Here is a 14,559-nt window from a genome sequence, read left to right as displayed (position 1 = left end):
AAGAAAAGCTAAATGGTAGGTCTCTGCTCTAGATATCTGCTTGTTGAAAGCGATCAAGGAAAAAAATTCAGGTCCTGGAAACAAGAAACTTTGGTTTGGTCCCTGCAGCATGTTTTTTACTGGCTCATGTTAATTATTGCCCTGATAGCTTGTAATGACAATGAGGTGAAACTATAGGAACTGTGATGGAAATGTAGCAGGGCTGCATGGGCCATTGCTGTTAGGTTATCACATTTATACAGTGATGAATTCAGAAGCTAGCTGAAGGAAGACTTAGGACAACCTAGTGTCAAAGAAAGCTGCATTTAATCTTTATTTTGGAGAAACTGGAAGGAAAGACAAAAAAATGTCTGCTGTTTCTGGATACCCTTGCATTATGGATGACAGGAGTAAACCAGGGAAGGATCACCCCACACTTGTCACTCAGTAGCTGTGATTCCTCACTGTCTCCCTGACTGCTCCCAGCCTTCAGCGCTCTGTCTCAGTGGCCCATCAGCAGAATGGAGCGATGCTGTGGACGTGAACACTGCATAACTGGCTGGTCATGCAGCCACTGTTGTGTCAGTGTGCAGGTGAGTCCACAAGGAAACCTTAATTCTGTATTGAGCGCAGTTTGAGTCAGGGGCCCAAATAACCTGCATTGTGTACCTGTTCTTGCAGTTAGTCCTGTTACATGAAGCGAGAGTCTTCAGTGAGGAAAATACAGCAGACACAGAAATCAATTTTGCTGATAAAACAATTATTTAAAAAAAAAATACATTTCTGATAGCTCTGTTAAACTCTGATTCATTCTATGACACCCTGGTTAAAGGGGTGCACGGGTACCTTATGGGTTTGACCTGCTCCTTGGTGTGTTTGCCCAAGGCACACTCTATGGGCAGTCCACCAGCTGGTGCGTGGCGCTGGCTTTGCTTTGTATTCTGGCATTTGCCGTTAAAGGCTCAGTTCTTGGGGAATACCGCAGTCACCCACTAGCCGTGAATCCTCAACTAGCGAGGATGTGGTCTCCTTGGAAATACGGATTATATCCCTCATGCCGGCAGGGACAGCATCCTTGCCTCCCCCTGCCCCGAAGTGCTGCGCCTCCCCGTGCTCCCCTAGGGAGCGATGGTGCGTGTCACCTCCCACCCCTGATGTTAATGCCAAGGACCCCAAATAACCAGGACCCGTCACAAAAGGCACCGGAGGGTCCCTCAAACCCCCCTTTTCATCCCAGGTCCATAGCGCTGTCCCCAGGCAGAGCAGTGTGACGCCACCCGGGCAGCACCGGAGAGGGGGCACCCTCCTTCATCCACCCCACGACTCCCCCTTCATTCTGGTACCCCTCTCCCCTGATCGATGTGCACCCTAATTCCTCCCCATCCCCTTGGGGATGTGACAGCGGCTGCAAGGGACCGGGGCTGGGGAGGGGGGGCACATTTCCATTTCCCACCCACCGTTCCCGGAGGCAGGGACCTCGCACCGCTGATGCTCCCCGGGCTCCGGAGCTTTGGGGAGGCGGAACAGGGATGGGGGAGCAGCGGAGGGGGGGACACCGAGCAGCCCCTATGGGGGGGGGGGCTCTCCCCTGCGCCCCCCGAGCCGCCCGCAGCGCGTACCCCCGGGACGAAGCCTCCCTCCTGCTCCCGGTGCCGGATTCGTTTAGCGGGGATGGCTTCGAGGTGGCAAACATGGGAGGTGAATTTCCCCTAAAAAGAAATTAAAAAACAAGGGGAAAAAATGAAAAAAATTAAAAATAGGGAGAGAGAGAAAAGCCAACACGAAGCGGGGCAGAAAAGGCAGGGAAAGCTGGTTTAAAGCGCCAGGATTAAAGGTCTGTGCTAGTTTCAAGCGCTCATAAAACGGCCTGAAGGATGCTTATTTTGCTGCAGTCTGGGTTATTTCAGCCCGCAGTTGCACAACAAACCATTTAAACATTTCAGCACAAAACCGATTCCATTGTTGGGCTGCACATTAAAAAGTGTTATTCGCTTTGAAGTTTTTGTCTAATGGCTCTAAACTGAAAGAAAATGTTTTCCTATTACTTAATTCAATCATAGCGAAGAGGCTTGGTAAAAAGCCCACGGATTTTGCCCAAAGTGTGACAGAGTTCTCTTTGTGTTTGCTTATCCTCTGCTGTCACACACTTTAATTCGCCTCTCTTTATCTGGCATTCAAAACTTTCTTCAATGACATTCAATAAGGTCCAGCGGCTGGAAAAAAAAAACTGGTTATTTTTTGGGATATTCTTTCCCAGTAGCTTTGGGCTTGGTGTGCATTCAGGAGCCGTTAACCCTTTGCCTCCCCGCGGCTCGGAGCGCTGGGGTTCAGCCCCTGGGCAGCGGGAATCCCTCGGGCCGGGGAGAAACCGACCCCCCGGCGGCGCCTGGGGGAGAGCTGCCCCTTCCCGGGAGCAAGCTCCAGGGGAAAACCCTTTAAATCACGAGCTCCTTAAAAATAAAACCCCCAAAAAATAAAAAATAAAAAATCCCAAACCCACCCCGTTAACGCTTGAAAGGGGGAGACACTCGGAGAGCCTTACTAAATCACTGCAGGACTGAATTTTTACCAGCATTCGTTTTTCACCGTTCCGGGCTTTTATTCGGGCAGGTCCGTGAATTTTCAGGCTCGGGCGTCAATAGCATCTCGGCAAAACTCGCATGGTTTTCAGCGAGAAATGAGATTGCAAGCAAGGGCAGCCAGGGACGAGCCAGGGACACGGGATGACACTGTTTCCCAGTTTTCCTCTTCGTTGGAAGAAGTGCACTGGGTTTAGAGGCGGGCAGGTTCCCGCAAGGAACAAATCTCCCCGCGTTTTGTCTGTCGGCGGGTGAATTTGTCTTTTTTTTTTTTTTTCCTATATATTAAAGGGGGAGATGGGGAACAAAATACACCGTGACGAGTGTTTTCCTCTTCCCTGTTGCCATTCCTTCCTCACCTACAGGACCGGCGCGCTGCGGGGAGCCAAACGCCGAGCCCTGCGTGCTTTTGCGCCCTACCTCGGAAAGTCGCTTTAGGGCCACGCCGCTAAGTTTTGCGGTCCCCTGCGCTCAGGATCAGGGGGAACAGCCTTTTCTTTTCGTGCTGCCTCGCCTCGTAGGGCGGAAATAATCCCGGAGTGTCCCCTCCGCTGCCGGCGGATCCCGGTGCCGGGGCTCGGAGGCGCTCCGGACGCATCCCGGGGAGATGCCGGGGGCTGCGGGGAGGATCAGGAGGATGGACGGGGGGCGCTGGGTGGGGGGGCTTCGTGCACCCCAAAACCCACGCTGCTTGTGGCCGCTCTCCGTGCCCAAGCACCCACGCAGGGAGCGGCGGCAGTCACCTGGAGGGGACCGGGGGTGAGGCTCCGGGTCCCTGTCCCGGGCTGGGAACAAAGCCGAGGGGTTGGGGATGGTGGAGGGCGGCGAAAAGGGGGGGGCGAAACGTCCCGGCGGCGAGAGGAGAGGGGGCAGACCTGGTGCCACAGGTGGGAAAGGCGCCAGGGGGCTGGCAGGGGAAGCGCGGCTGCAGCCGGCAAAAATAAACAAGGGAGAGCCGGGCCGAAAGCTGGGCTGAAAGCGAAGGAGAGCGATAAAGAGAAAGAAAAGAATATTAAATCGCGAGAGAATGAGAAAATAACCCCGCCAAAGGGAGAGGAGGGGAGAGGCCGCCTGCTACGGCGTGGGTGGGGTCGACAAGAATAGAGTACATTATGCAGTTCATTTAGTTAACAAGGGAAATAATGAGGGAGCGTGCGGCGTGAATGCCAAGAGAAGAGGCACAGAAAGCCTATTGAGCGCCCCGGCGCCGCCATCACATGGCGCGGGCGCTATTTAAGGCGGGCGGGCGCCGTTCAGCACCACTCGGGCTGGCCAGCGGCGCTGCGCGGCCGCTGCGCGGGACTTGCGCGGGCGCTGCGCGGGGGCCATGCCGCGCTCCTTCCTGGTGGACTCGCTGGTGCTGCGGGAGGCGGGCGAGAAGAAGGGCGAGGGCAGCCCCCCGCCGCCCCTCTTCCCCTACGCCGTGCACCCCTCGCACCCCCTGCCCGGGCTGCCGGCCGGAGCCTGCCACGCTCGCAAAGCCGGGCTGCTCTGCGTCTGCCCGCTCTGTGTCACCGCCTCCCAGCTGCACCCGCCGCCGCCCGCCATCCCCCTCCTCAAAGCCTCCTTCCCCCCTTTCGGCTCCCAGTACTGCCACTCGCCCCTGGGCCGCCAGCAGCACTCCGTCTCCGCCGTCAGCGTCGGGCACCCCCCGGCGCTCTACCAGGGCGCCTACCCGCTGCCCGACCCCCGGCAGTTCCACTGCATCTCCGTGGGTAAGGGGGGCACGCGTGGGGAGAGGGGGGGACGGGTGGGGAAAGGGGGCACGGGTGGGGAAAGGGGGTATGCGTGGGGAAAGGGGGTGTGCGTGGGGAAAGGGGGGCACGCGTGGGAAAGGGGGCATGGATGGGAAAAGGGGGTATGCGTGGGAAATGGACACGCGTGGGGAGAGGGGATACGCGTAGGAAAAGGGGGACACCCGTGGGGAAAGGGGGGCGCACCGCCTGTCTGCATGCTGGGGGTGGATGCTGAAGGCACTCGGGGAGGGGGCTCCCAGCCCTGCGCCCCCCGTGGGCTCGAAGGGCGCTCCGGGGAAAAGTTGGGGGTGCCCCGCGGGCTCAAACCGGGTGGGTCCCGGCGGGTCCTGACCGTGCTCTCGGCTCGGCTCCGCAGACAGCACGTCCAGCCAGCTGCCCAGCAGCAAGAGGATGCGCACCGCCTTCACCAGCACGCAGCTCCTGGAGCTGGAGAGGGAGTTCGCCTCCAACATGTACCTCTCCCGGCTGCGGCGAATCGAGATCGCCACCTACCTGAACCTCTCCGAGAAGCAGGTGAAGATCTGGTTCCAGAACCGCCGGGTCAAGCACAAGAAAGAAGGCAAAAGCAGCTCCCACCGGGGAGGGGGGCCCGGCCACAGCTGCAAATGCTCGTCCCTTTCCACCACCAAGTGCTCGGAAGACGACGAGGACTTGCGCATGTCTCCGTCCTCCTCGGGGAAGGACGACAGAGGTCTCGCCGTCACCCCCTAGCCCCCCTGGGCACCCCCCCGGCTCCCCAGGGACTGTGCCGAGAGCAGGAGGGGGAGTCCTGCCCGCTCCAGCGCCGACGTGCCGACGTGGAGGATTTTGTACCGTTTTCTACGAGCCGAGTCGTTGACGAAGGACTTCCTCGCCTTTCTAAGCTCCCCGGCTCACGAGGGCCGTAAATAAACTGCTCCCTAGGACCCCCGGCACCCCCCCGGGAGCGCTGTCCCACTTGTGTCCCCGCAGCCCCCGCAGGCTCCTTGCAGCCCCGCGGGGACAGAGCTGGGAGCTCGGCGGGCGGGGAGAGCCGGGAGATGGTCGGGTTATTATCATAATGTTATTATTTCGTTTTGTTTCTTTGTTTGTTTATTTTTTTCTCCCAAATCGTTCTCGGTTTTGTTTTTGGCTCCGTCGCTGCCGGGCGCACAGCTGTGGTTGTACCGGTCCGTCCCCATCCTCCCGGGAGATATTTATTTATTTATTTATGAGAAACGATGATGATGGCGATGATAATAATGACGGTGATGACAATAAAAGGCTCGCTGGTGGTTTATTTCCCTTCCCTCGTGTAGAAAAAGACCGCTCGCTGCGGGTACCCGCGGCACCGTCGCTCCCCATCCCCGACGGACAACTCTCTGCCCTAGCGCGGCACCGGGACAGGCACCGGGACCTCCCCTGGCAAGTCTGCGGCGGAGTTTCCTCCTTTCTCCGGGGAGAAAAGGTATCCGGGGAGCGGGGGACCCCCTGCCCGGTGCCCCGCAGGCTGGCGGGCGAGCCCCGGGGCTCTCCCCGCTGCCTCCCCACAAAGCCCCAGCTCCAGGTCGGGCTGTGCTGGACACTTTTGCCTTCCCATCACGCTTCCCCATCCCGTCCGCGGTCGATCTGGGGTGTCCGGGAGGCAACAGGAGCAGCCCCGTCAGGGCCGGAGCAACCCTTGCCGTCGGGGGAGTGGAGCGCACGATTTTACGCACGGCTTCGTGCTCCGGCCCGTCGGAGAAACCCGCGGGGGAAGCAGCCCGAAAGCGCCCCCGCTGCCCTCACCCAGCCCCCGAGCCCCGCGGTCACCCCGCGGTGACAGGCGGCCCTGCCAGGACCCCTGGACCTCGACGGGGCAGCAGGACTGGACACCCCGGGGGTCCCCGCACGGCACAGGGACGGGGGAGCCACCGTGGTTGCGTGGAGAAAAGCTCTTGGTGCGGGGAAACCTGCGGAGAGGGTCCACACAGCCCTGCGCACAGCCTGAGCTCGGCTTGGGGAGATGTGGGGTTGGTGTCCCCGGGCACACAGGCTGGAGAAAAGGGGCAGGTTTACCCCAAACAGAGCTCTGCCGTTGGCAAAAATGGTCTCAAAAAAAAAAAAAAAGGGCCCAGATGGTCTCAAGTTCTGGATATAAAATAGGTATTTCACACCCTGCCTCTGCAGTGCCCACAGCTCACAAGGCACTGGGGGCTTCCCTGGGCACCCCAGGAGGTGTGGGGCACGGGGGACCCTGCAGACAAGGCACAAGGTAGTGCCCGCCTCATCCTCTGCTGGCTCTGCACATCACCAGGCTGGTGTGGGATGGCCAGGCAAACTACTCTTCGGGATGCTGCAGCCAGCATCATCTGGGCTCCTTTTCCCGTGGTTGTTTCTGCATTGCTTGGTGGGCCAGGGATGAAATAGCCCTGGGGGGTACGGAGCAGAGAGAGCCCAACCTTGCTGCAGGAGTCAGCCAGCCTCACACCGTGCTTGCCCCGTGATGCCCCCTCTTTGCCCTCCCTGGTGGCCCGGCTCCAGCTCAGGGACCCTGCGGCTAATTGGCTCAGCAGGGCCCTGCAGCCTTTCCAGCCCTTGCCCCCCTTCCTGGCCGCATGTACCAGGCTTGTTTTGCAAAACTGTTGCAAAACAGAGAGGCAGAACCAGCCCAACGCGGGCTCACCGAGGGGCCTGGCATCCTCTTCAGTGGGAGACTGGCATCGGAGTCACCAGGCGCCCGCGGAGACGTGTGTGCGCACTCCTTGTGCCTCCTCTGGCATGGGGCTGAGCCAGCTGGCTGGCAGTGGGGTGGGAGGAACACCAGTGCCGGGCGCTTTAGAGCTGCTATTAAACTGCTATTGTGGCAGCTGTGTTGAAACTCAACGTCCTGCTCTGCCAGCACATTCCCATCATCTCTTTGGTCCTTTGCGGCGCAAGCACTGACGGAAAAAAATATATATATATGATTTGGTGGCACTGACCGCCTGGCTTGCTCTTCATTCGCCATGAAACCTGGCCATACAGGCACCTGGGGGAAAAACACACGTGGTGCTGAGACTGGAGCTCCCCATCTCTCGGCTAGGAGACTTTCTGGGTGCACGTCTGCAAGCTCACCAACTTTTCTGTGCTGCAGGCGTGGTGGGCACAGGTTGCAAGGCAGAGTCTGCTGTGACACTGCCCCCGGTACGGACAGTGTGGACACACAAGTGCCTGTGTCCTTTACGGACTGAGTTTGTCAGCCAGACAATTTAGGGCTAATCCTCAGCCCTAAAAGACACCTCATGTATGTAAAGTAGCAAAGAGAATTCCCCCGGATGGTATAATTTTGTCTGAGCAGCAGTGGAGCATTGCAATGGATGCCCCCAACAAGACGGTATTAATATTCTCTGACGCACGCTGGCCTCTACTGCAGACCCTGTGTACCTTACAAAGCCCACTGGGGCTCTCAGTGCACTCGACAGTCATTATGCCACATCCACATGCAGAGATAATCCCTCCTTAGTTGGGCATTTTTCTAATTTAGTGAGAAATCATTACAGCAAATGCTCAGAGTGTCATTTTCAAGGACTCTGGGGTTGGGCAAATTAAAGTCATTTTGCTGTGGGAAGAGTGTGGGCACCTCTGCTAAAGCGAATGTCATAACACACCAATTTGCAACTTTCTATCTCCAGCCATTTTGATGGTAGGTTTTTGAAAGTTACTTAAGCATTTTAGCATCTGAAAATGTCTAGCCTCTCCTGATTGCAACAGGAACTGCATTTGCAAATCCACAAAACGAGTTCGAATACTTTCCAGCATTTACTTTTGCACCATATTTTTATCTAGAAGTTGAATTATTTCTTCCTCAGCAAGCAGAAATGAAATTCTCGGAAATGAAATGCTTTGAGGCTTTCAGGACTGCTTTCCAGAGCACAAGTGGGTTATCCTGACAGGGGAAGCAGGACTGAGGATGATGTTTTTTGGGTTTCCCCTTTCCACCTGTTGGCATTGCTGAGCATTGGTGTCCCACACCCCATCCTATTACATGTGCTGCCACCCTCCCTTCACCACTGCAGGCACAAAACGTGAAAGGGAGAAACGCTGAGTACCTGGAAAAAGACAAAGGTCTGGAATGAAGAACCTTTCCAACACTAGATATCTAGGTATTCACAACTGTCATAATATTAATTTGCATTATTTGGCTTTTATGCTTCTGTGTTTTTCATATTTGTCCCTAGATCTCACTTCCTTATGTACAGGGGTTGCATCAGATAGATTTATAGTTGAAAGCACGTATTGGTATTTTAAGGGTTATTGGTCTTAACTACAAAACCAATACTATTAACCCAGGGATTTTCATAATTCAGTTTATCTGCAGCAAACATATTTACACAGTGTTCACACTGAGCTGGCCCCATGGACATGGAATAGCACTCACCGTGAGCAGATTGTTTGAAATAGTTTCTTCTACTTTTACCTGGAATTTATCTTACCAATGAATATACTGGGGTAACAAGGCTTCGTTTTTCATCCTTAAACCCCTGTGAAATTTGGTTCAGTAATGACAATATTTTCAACTCCATGAATGTTATTAATTTAAAATATAGGTGGGTGTTAACTAAAGACCCTAAATAAAATGTTTCTGCATGATATTCCTAATGGTTTGGAGACACGTACACCACCCGGAGCTATCTGTCAGTTATATTAATTTTGCAAGTGTTTTTGCTGCGAACACAAAGTACTCATTTATCGGGATGTGATTATGCAGGATCAGGAGATCTCCTAGGATACTGACACCGATGATGACAGCAAATGGCTGTGCCTGTTGCTTAATGCGGCTGTAGCTGGACGAGGAGCGACTGATGCTGGCCCACTGACTGCTCCATACATAGTCTATATGCTCTATATACCACAGGATCCATATATGCTCTAGGAGGCCCCGAAGTGCTCTAATTCATGCCAAAATAAACCTAAAAGTAGCAGCAATGATCATAAAAGGAAAAAAGCCTTCATTCCTAAGTTCGATCCCTTTCCCGTTCTGCTCCAATTTCCATTTTCTCTGTTGACTTTTTCTACTGGGCTCTCTCCCAACAAGACACACAGGAAAGAACAAACTTTCACTATACTTTCATCCTATATATGTTATATAACATATATATTACCCAGTAACACACTGAAAAAAATCAGGATGGAAATAAAATATGTTTTGGGGCCAGTCTCTAGCACAGACATGTGTCTATTGTCTTCCTCAGCCTCAACTTTCAAATTATTAAAAATGTTTACATTACTGACAGACTGAAGACACATTGGTTTAGGCACTTAGCAGCTAGATGGGAAGCAGCTTCCATGCTTTGAGTGGGAGAATCTGGTCTGAGTTGGTCTCCAGTTGCTGTTCCAGAAAGGTCCCAGGTCCTTTTGGACAGTCTGGTGACACCAACACATCTGAAAAAGCACCGGGCTCACCTCCATGCACACAAAATGGGTTTTGATGGGAGGGTTTCCACCTGCAGCACAAGGGAGAGAAGGCAGATACAGCCTGTGAAAATATATTAGGATGTAGCTTGATGATGGAAGCGTTAAAATATCCCATGTGGGGCACTAACTGCCTCCACTGGGCTGATCCTGGCATGGGAAGGCTATAAAATTGTGCCGTGCCCTGGATCACATTTAATCTAATTTTATTTTTTAAGAACCCCTTTTCCAATCAATGCTCAGGTAAACGACAAGGAGTAGCACACAGATCCACACAGACATACGGGATGTGCTTACGGGTGTTTGGGTGGTTTACAGCGAAAAAGGCAGGGCTGAGGAATTAAGCACAATTAAACCTACCCTTCTGCTGCCTTGTGACAGCTTTACTCCATGCTCACAAAAGCCTGCCTTGCTCGGAGAGGGACACAGCACGCAATCTGTTCCCTCACCACAGAAGAATATTCAGGCTTGATGCTGTGTTGGTGCTTGCAGTTATCCTCATCTGCTGGAAAAACACACAAAGGCTTATTAGGAACGCTACGTATGCAAGTGAGGAGTTGGGTTTGCAGTGAAGAGCTTGAATAGCCATATAAATAACCATGGGCAGCCTCTGAAGAGGCTATGTTTTTCGCTAGATATGTATTTCACCCTCGGAGTTCACTCCTGGTTTTTGCTTATTCAGCTTATCAGATAAAACGTTCATGCAATGAGTTGGGCTTAGAACAACTGGGTTTAAATCACGAGCCACGTCTTTTCTGTCTTTTATAACTCCATTAATAACTCTCCTGATTTTTTTTGTTTGTTTGGTTTGTACTGTGCTATCACAGCACCGTGCAGTGGCCTTGTGTGTGTTTTATTTTGGCCGTAATTCTTCTGCGGTTCGCAGTTTTGTGCGCTGGGCTGGCAGTAATTCCCTGCAGAAGTAAAGGATGGGCACTTTGCCCACATGCTCTTCAGAAGTATTCCAGCTGTTGGTTATTTTAGGCATTGGTGCCAAAAAACACTCTCTGCTGCCCTGAGTCCCGAGGCAGGAGCTATACCGAAATTCTGTGCCTTAAAGTCTCCTTGCTGCTAAAAGCTGAGAAATAACTCAGCTGTGACCAGTGCAGGGGGCTGCAGCATCATTTAATGGAGCAGACATGGAAATGTCAGCGTGCTGTGCTGTAAATTCTGTCCTTCCCAGAAAAACAACTGATTTCCAAGTCAAACGGAGTCTCGAGGTTCACAGCATCCACAAAAGATATTTGTGTAACTTCCACGTCACCACTGCAAATCTGAAATGAAGATCCTGGACAGGGACTGTACCGGGCTGCAGGTGAGGAAGGTGCCATGGGAAAACTGATGGGAAACTCCTGTCCTTAGCTCCTGGGGACTGAGACGCTTCGAGCATGAGCAGCCCGCAGCCTGGCTGTGGTTTAGTGAATAAGCAGAGCTTCAGTCGGTGCAGGGGTCCCACATCGATTTATACCACCTGATGCATCATTGAATCATAGAACCATCTAAGTGGGAAAAGACCTTCAAGATCATCAAGTCCAGCCATCACCTACCGAGTCCCACCACAAAACCATGTCCCTTGGTGCCACATCCACACATCTTTTATGTACCTCCAGGGATGGGGACTCCACCACTTCCCTGGGCAGCCCATTCCAATTCTTGACCACCCTCTACAGGAAGAAATTCTTCCTGATGTCCAACCTAAACCTCCCCTGGTGCAACTTGAGAGTGTTTCCTCATGTCCTATCTATCACTTGCCACTTGAAGGAAGAGACCCGTACCTTTTTTTTGCTGCAACCTGGCAGTTGTAGAGAGCTCAGGTCACTGCAGATAGTGTGTCACAAGCCACCACGCTGGCTTCAATGCATGCAGTGACCTGACACAGTCCTTCGTGCACCCCTCAGACCCCCCAGCTCCTTTCCAGCCAACACTGCTGCTCCCCTTCACCCTACTCATCCACTGTGGCTGCCAGCTCGCACAACCTAACTGACTCTCCGTCATCATGACTCTCTCTTCTTACAGTGAACCATTTTTTCTCCAAGTCTTTTTATTTTTCTTTCCTGTATTTCAGCCAGTCACCTGTTTGAAGTTAAACACCTGCTTAAATACTCTGCCAGAACCAGCCCTAGAACTTCACAGGTTGTTTTCCAGCCTCCGTTGGGCAAGTGCTTCCCCTGTCCCCCCTGAATATATGATTACCCAGCTCTTATGTTTATTTTCACACCCAGTTTAGGGTACATTTCATACAAAACATGCTACTGAAAGGGAAGCTCTTTTCTTCTTTCTTTTTCTCTCATTATGCATATGTGTAAAGAAACCTTTCAGTGTGTTCGCAGGGTTGGGGTACAGTAGAGGGACACAAAGCCTTCTGGATATTGCTCTGCAAATGGTGTGCCAAGGAGGTTTAGACTGTAAACCTTCTTCTGAAACAGCAAACAAGCTGATTGTCATGATGTCATGGTAGAGCTGGAGTCATTAGGTATGGACGAGGTCCCGACCTATGTTGTTATTGGGATGGCTGAGGTGCAGTCAGCGATCTACAGAGATGATATTTGGGGTTTGATGAAGCTTGGATTTGTAAACCAGACCCTGACCCATCAGTGAACTGCTGCCATCTCACAGGAGCATAAAAGTGTGCAAATTGGAGAAGTCAACTGGGTTTTTTTGGGAGCAGCATCTCTAGTAGGACCAAGACCTTGGGCTGGTGGTCAGCAGCTTGCATCGTCCCCTTAATATAGGATTTCTTGCAAAGTAGACCTGTGACTCTTGCTGGTTTTGACTCAGCCATTCATCCTCGTGTAGCAGCACAGCTCTCTAATGGAACAGGAGAATCGTGCTGATGGCTCAGATATTACTGGGTCATTTTCCTAACCTTGTAGCTCAGGCTGCATTGTTCCAGGCTGTGATGAACCACCTCATTTACCCATGTAAATGCACTCCTGCATATTGCTCATCCAGGTTGAACCTCCCCAGGAGGCTTGGCACCTCCAAACCTCATCTTCTCCTCCTGCAAACAGGTGATCCTTTCACAAACCAAACCAGGAACAAACAGTGTTGCTGTGCTGTACAAAATAAATTTGCTCGGGTTTCCTAGGTAGCTGTGGAACATAAGTTTGAGTTAAGGAGGCCTTCTTATACCAAGCACCCAAAACCCTTCTTTTTCTGAGGATCACGTACGTATTATAAATGCCAGCTGGTCTCAGAGCCTTAACTTGGCAGAGGAATTAGTCCTTTTTGCACTGTAGGTCACTGCAGATCTGGGCTGTAAGGAGGATTGCAGAGCCAGTACAGGCCATAGGGACTGACAGACCTGGTGCATGCAGCATTTCTCCCAGCCTCCAGCCCTTTGCAGCTCAGGAAACTCATGAGGTTTTCTGTGGAACCTCAATGAAAATGTCATCATCCATGCCGTGTCCTGTATACTGGAGCCTGTGTAACCCTTCAGCACCCATCAACACCCACAAACTTCGCAGTCGCTGTGGTTTCAGCAGAAACTCACTGGGTCAATACAAGGATGGGGATCCTTCCATCAGCTGTAGGACACGTCTTCTGCTCAAAACAAAATAACACATTGTACCTGGGCTAACTAAATGTTTCTTGTGATGTAGGGTTTCCTTTAACCCTTGGGAAATGCTGTTATGATTCCTACCAGACTCAAAGAGGCGAGAGGCAGCTAGGCTGGAAAATGCCACTGAGCAGCCCATAAAGTCATGACTCATGTGTCCTTTAAATGTCCAGCGTTGGACCTGACTCTTAGCATAGTTTTGCAGGCCCTTGGGATGGTGGTGGTGAGTGGTTGGTAAGGCAAAAAGTCTGAAATCAGCTGGACAGCATCATGCTTGACTTAAAACCTCTCACAGGAACGTACAATGGCAAAGAGCCAAGCCCATAACAGTTAGCTAAAATACGAGAGTGTTTCCTTTACTGATTGCATGTCAAGGAGGTATTCAGAAGCTGTGGAAACAGGTGGAAACAGGAGGCCCAGAGGGACTGTGGGGTCTCCTCCTTGGGGATCGCCAAAAGCTGCCTGGACGTGATCCTGGGCAGCCTGCTCTGGGTGTCCCTGCTTGGGCAGGGGTGGCACCAGGGGCCTCCAGGGGGCCCTGCCAGCCTGTGATGCTGTGAAAACCCCTCCTGAGATGCTGAGCATGGCCACAACAGGGTGCACAGCAAAGTCTACCAGCATAGGGGCAGGGAAGTGCCTTGTTCAATCTGTGTTGGGAGCTACTTAAGAAAGACCTTTTCAAAACCCTTTGTATAGAGAGAAGTGTGTGAGCTCCTAGTTAATGCACCAAACCTGATTCACATTGCCCAAGGCCTTGCCAAATATGTGTTGGGCTCTTCTTTGTGGTTTGAGACGTTACATCCCACAGTCTTGTCCCATCAGCTGACACCTGATGTGACCTGCAGTGAGCTGCCTGACCCACTCTCTGCAGCTCGCTAACCATCAGTAAGGGGGTGGCATTCCTCCCAGCAGCTGCAGGACCTGCACAGAGGGTGTTCCAGGGCTACACCCCCCAGAGCCAGCAGAGGAATGAGCACCGTGTGGCTGGGGTTATCTCCCAATGCAGCCTCAGAAGTAGCTCCAGGGAAGCATGAGCTCCCTATAGGAACCCATGGAACCTGACCTAGGAGGAAGGTGGAAGGGATCTACCCCCATCACCTAAATCCATCTGTGAGTGCAATTCAAACACGGCCAGGTGCCAGAAGCCCATACCTGGTGAGCTCCATACATGAAACCTTCTCCAGTACCTCTGATCCTGCTGCAGAGCAAAGTGTCTTACAGACTTCTCAAAGCCCCCAGAGGGAAGGTTCTTGCCCCTTTGTGGAACCCTGCTGTTCCTGAAGCAGAATTTGGG

At 52.8% G+C, this 14,559-nt stretch overlaps 1 protein-coding gene across 1 annotated transcript; it reads left to right on the top strand.

Moving 5' to 3' along the window:
- Positions 1–3,885: 3,885 nt before the first annotated feature.
- Positions 3,886–5,026, top strand: GSX1 (GS homeobox 1). The gene is made up of 2 exons (XM_035542637.1): positions 3,886–4,273; positions 4,671–5,026. Exons 1-2 carry the CDS (start codon positions 3,886–3,888, stop codon positions 5,024–5,026), a joined length of 744 nt encoding a protein of 247 aa, XP_035398530.1.
- Positions 5,027–14,559: the final 9,533 nt, after the last annotated feature.

This window comes from Cygnus atratus, chromosome 1 (assembly GCF_013377495.2).
Source record: "Cygnus atratus isolate AKBS03 ecotype Queensland, Australia chromosome 1, CAtr_DNAZoo_HiC_assembly, whole genome shotgun sequence".
Lineage (NCBI taxonomy): Eukaryota > Metazoa > Chordata > Aves > Anseriformes > Anatidae > Cygnus > Cygnus atratus.
This window is presented reverse-complemented; position numbering and strand designations above follow the sequence as displayed.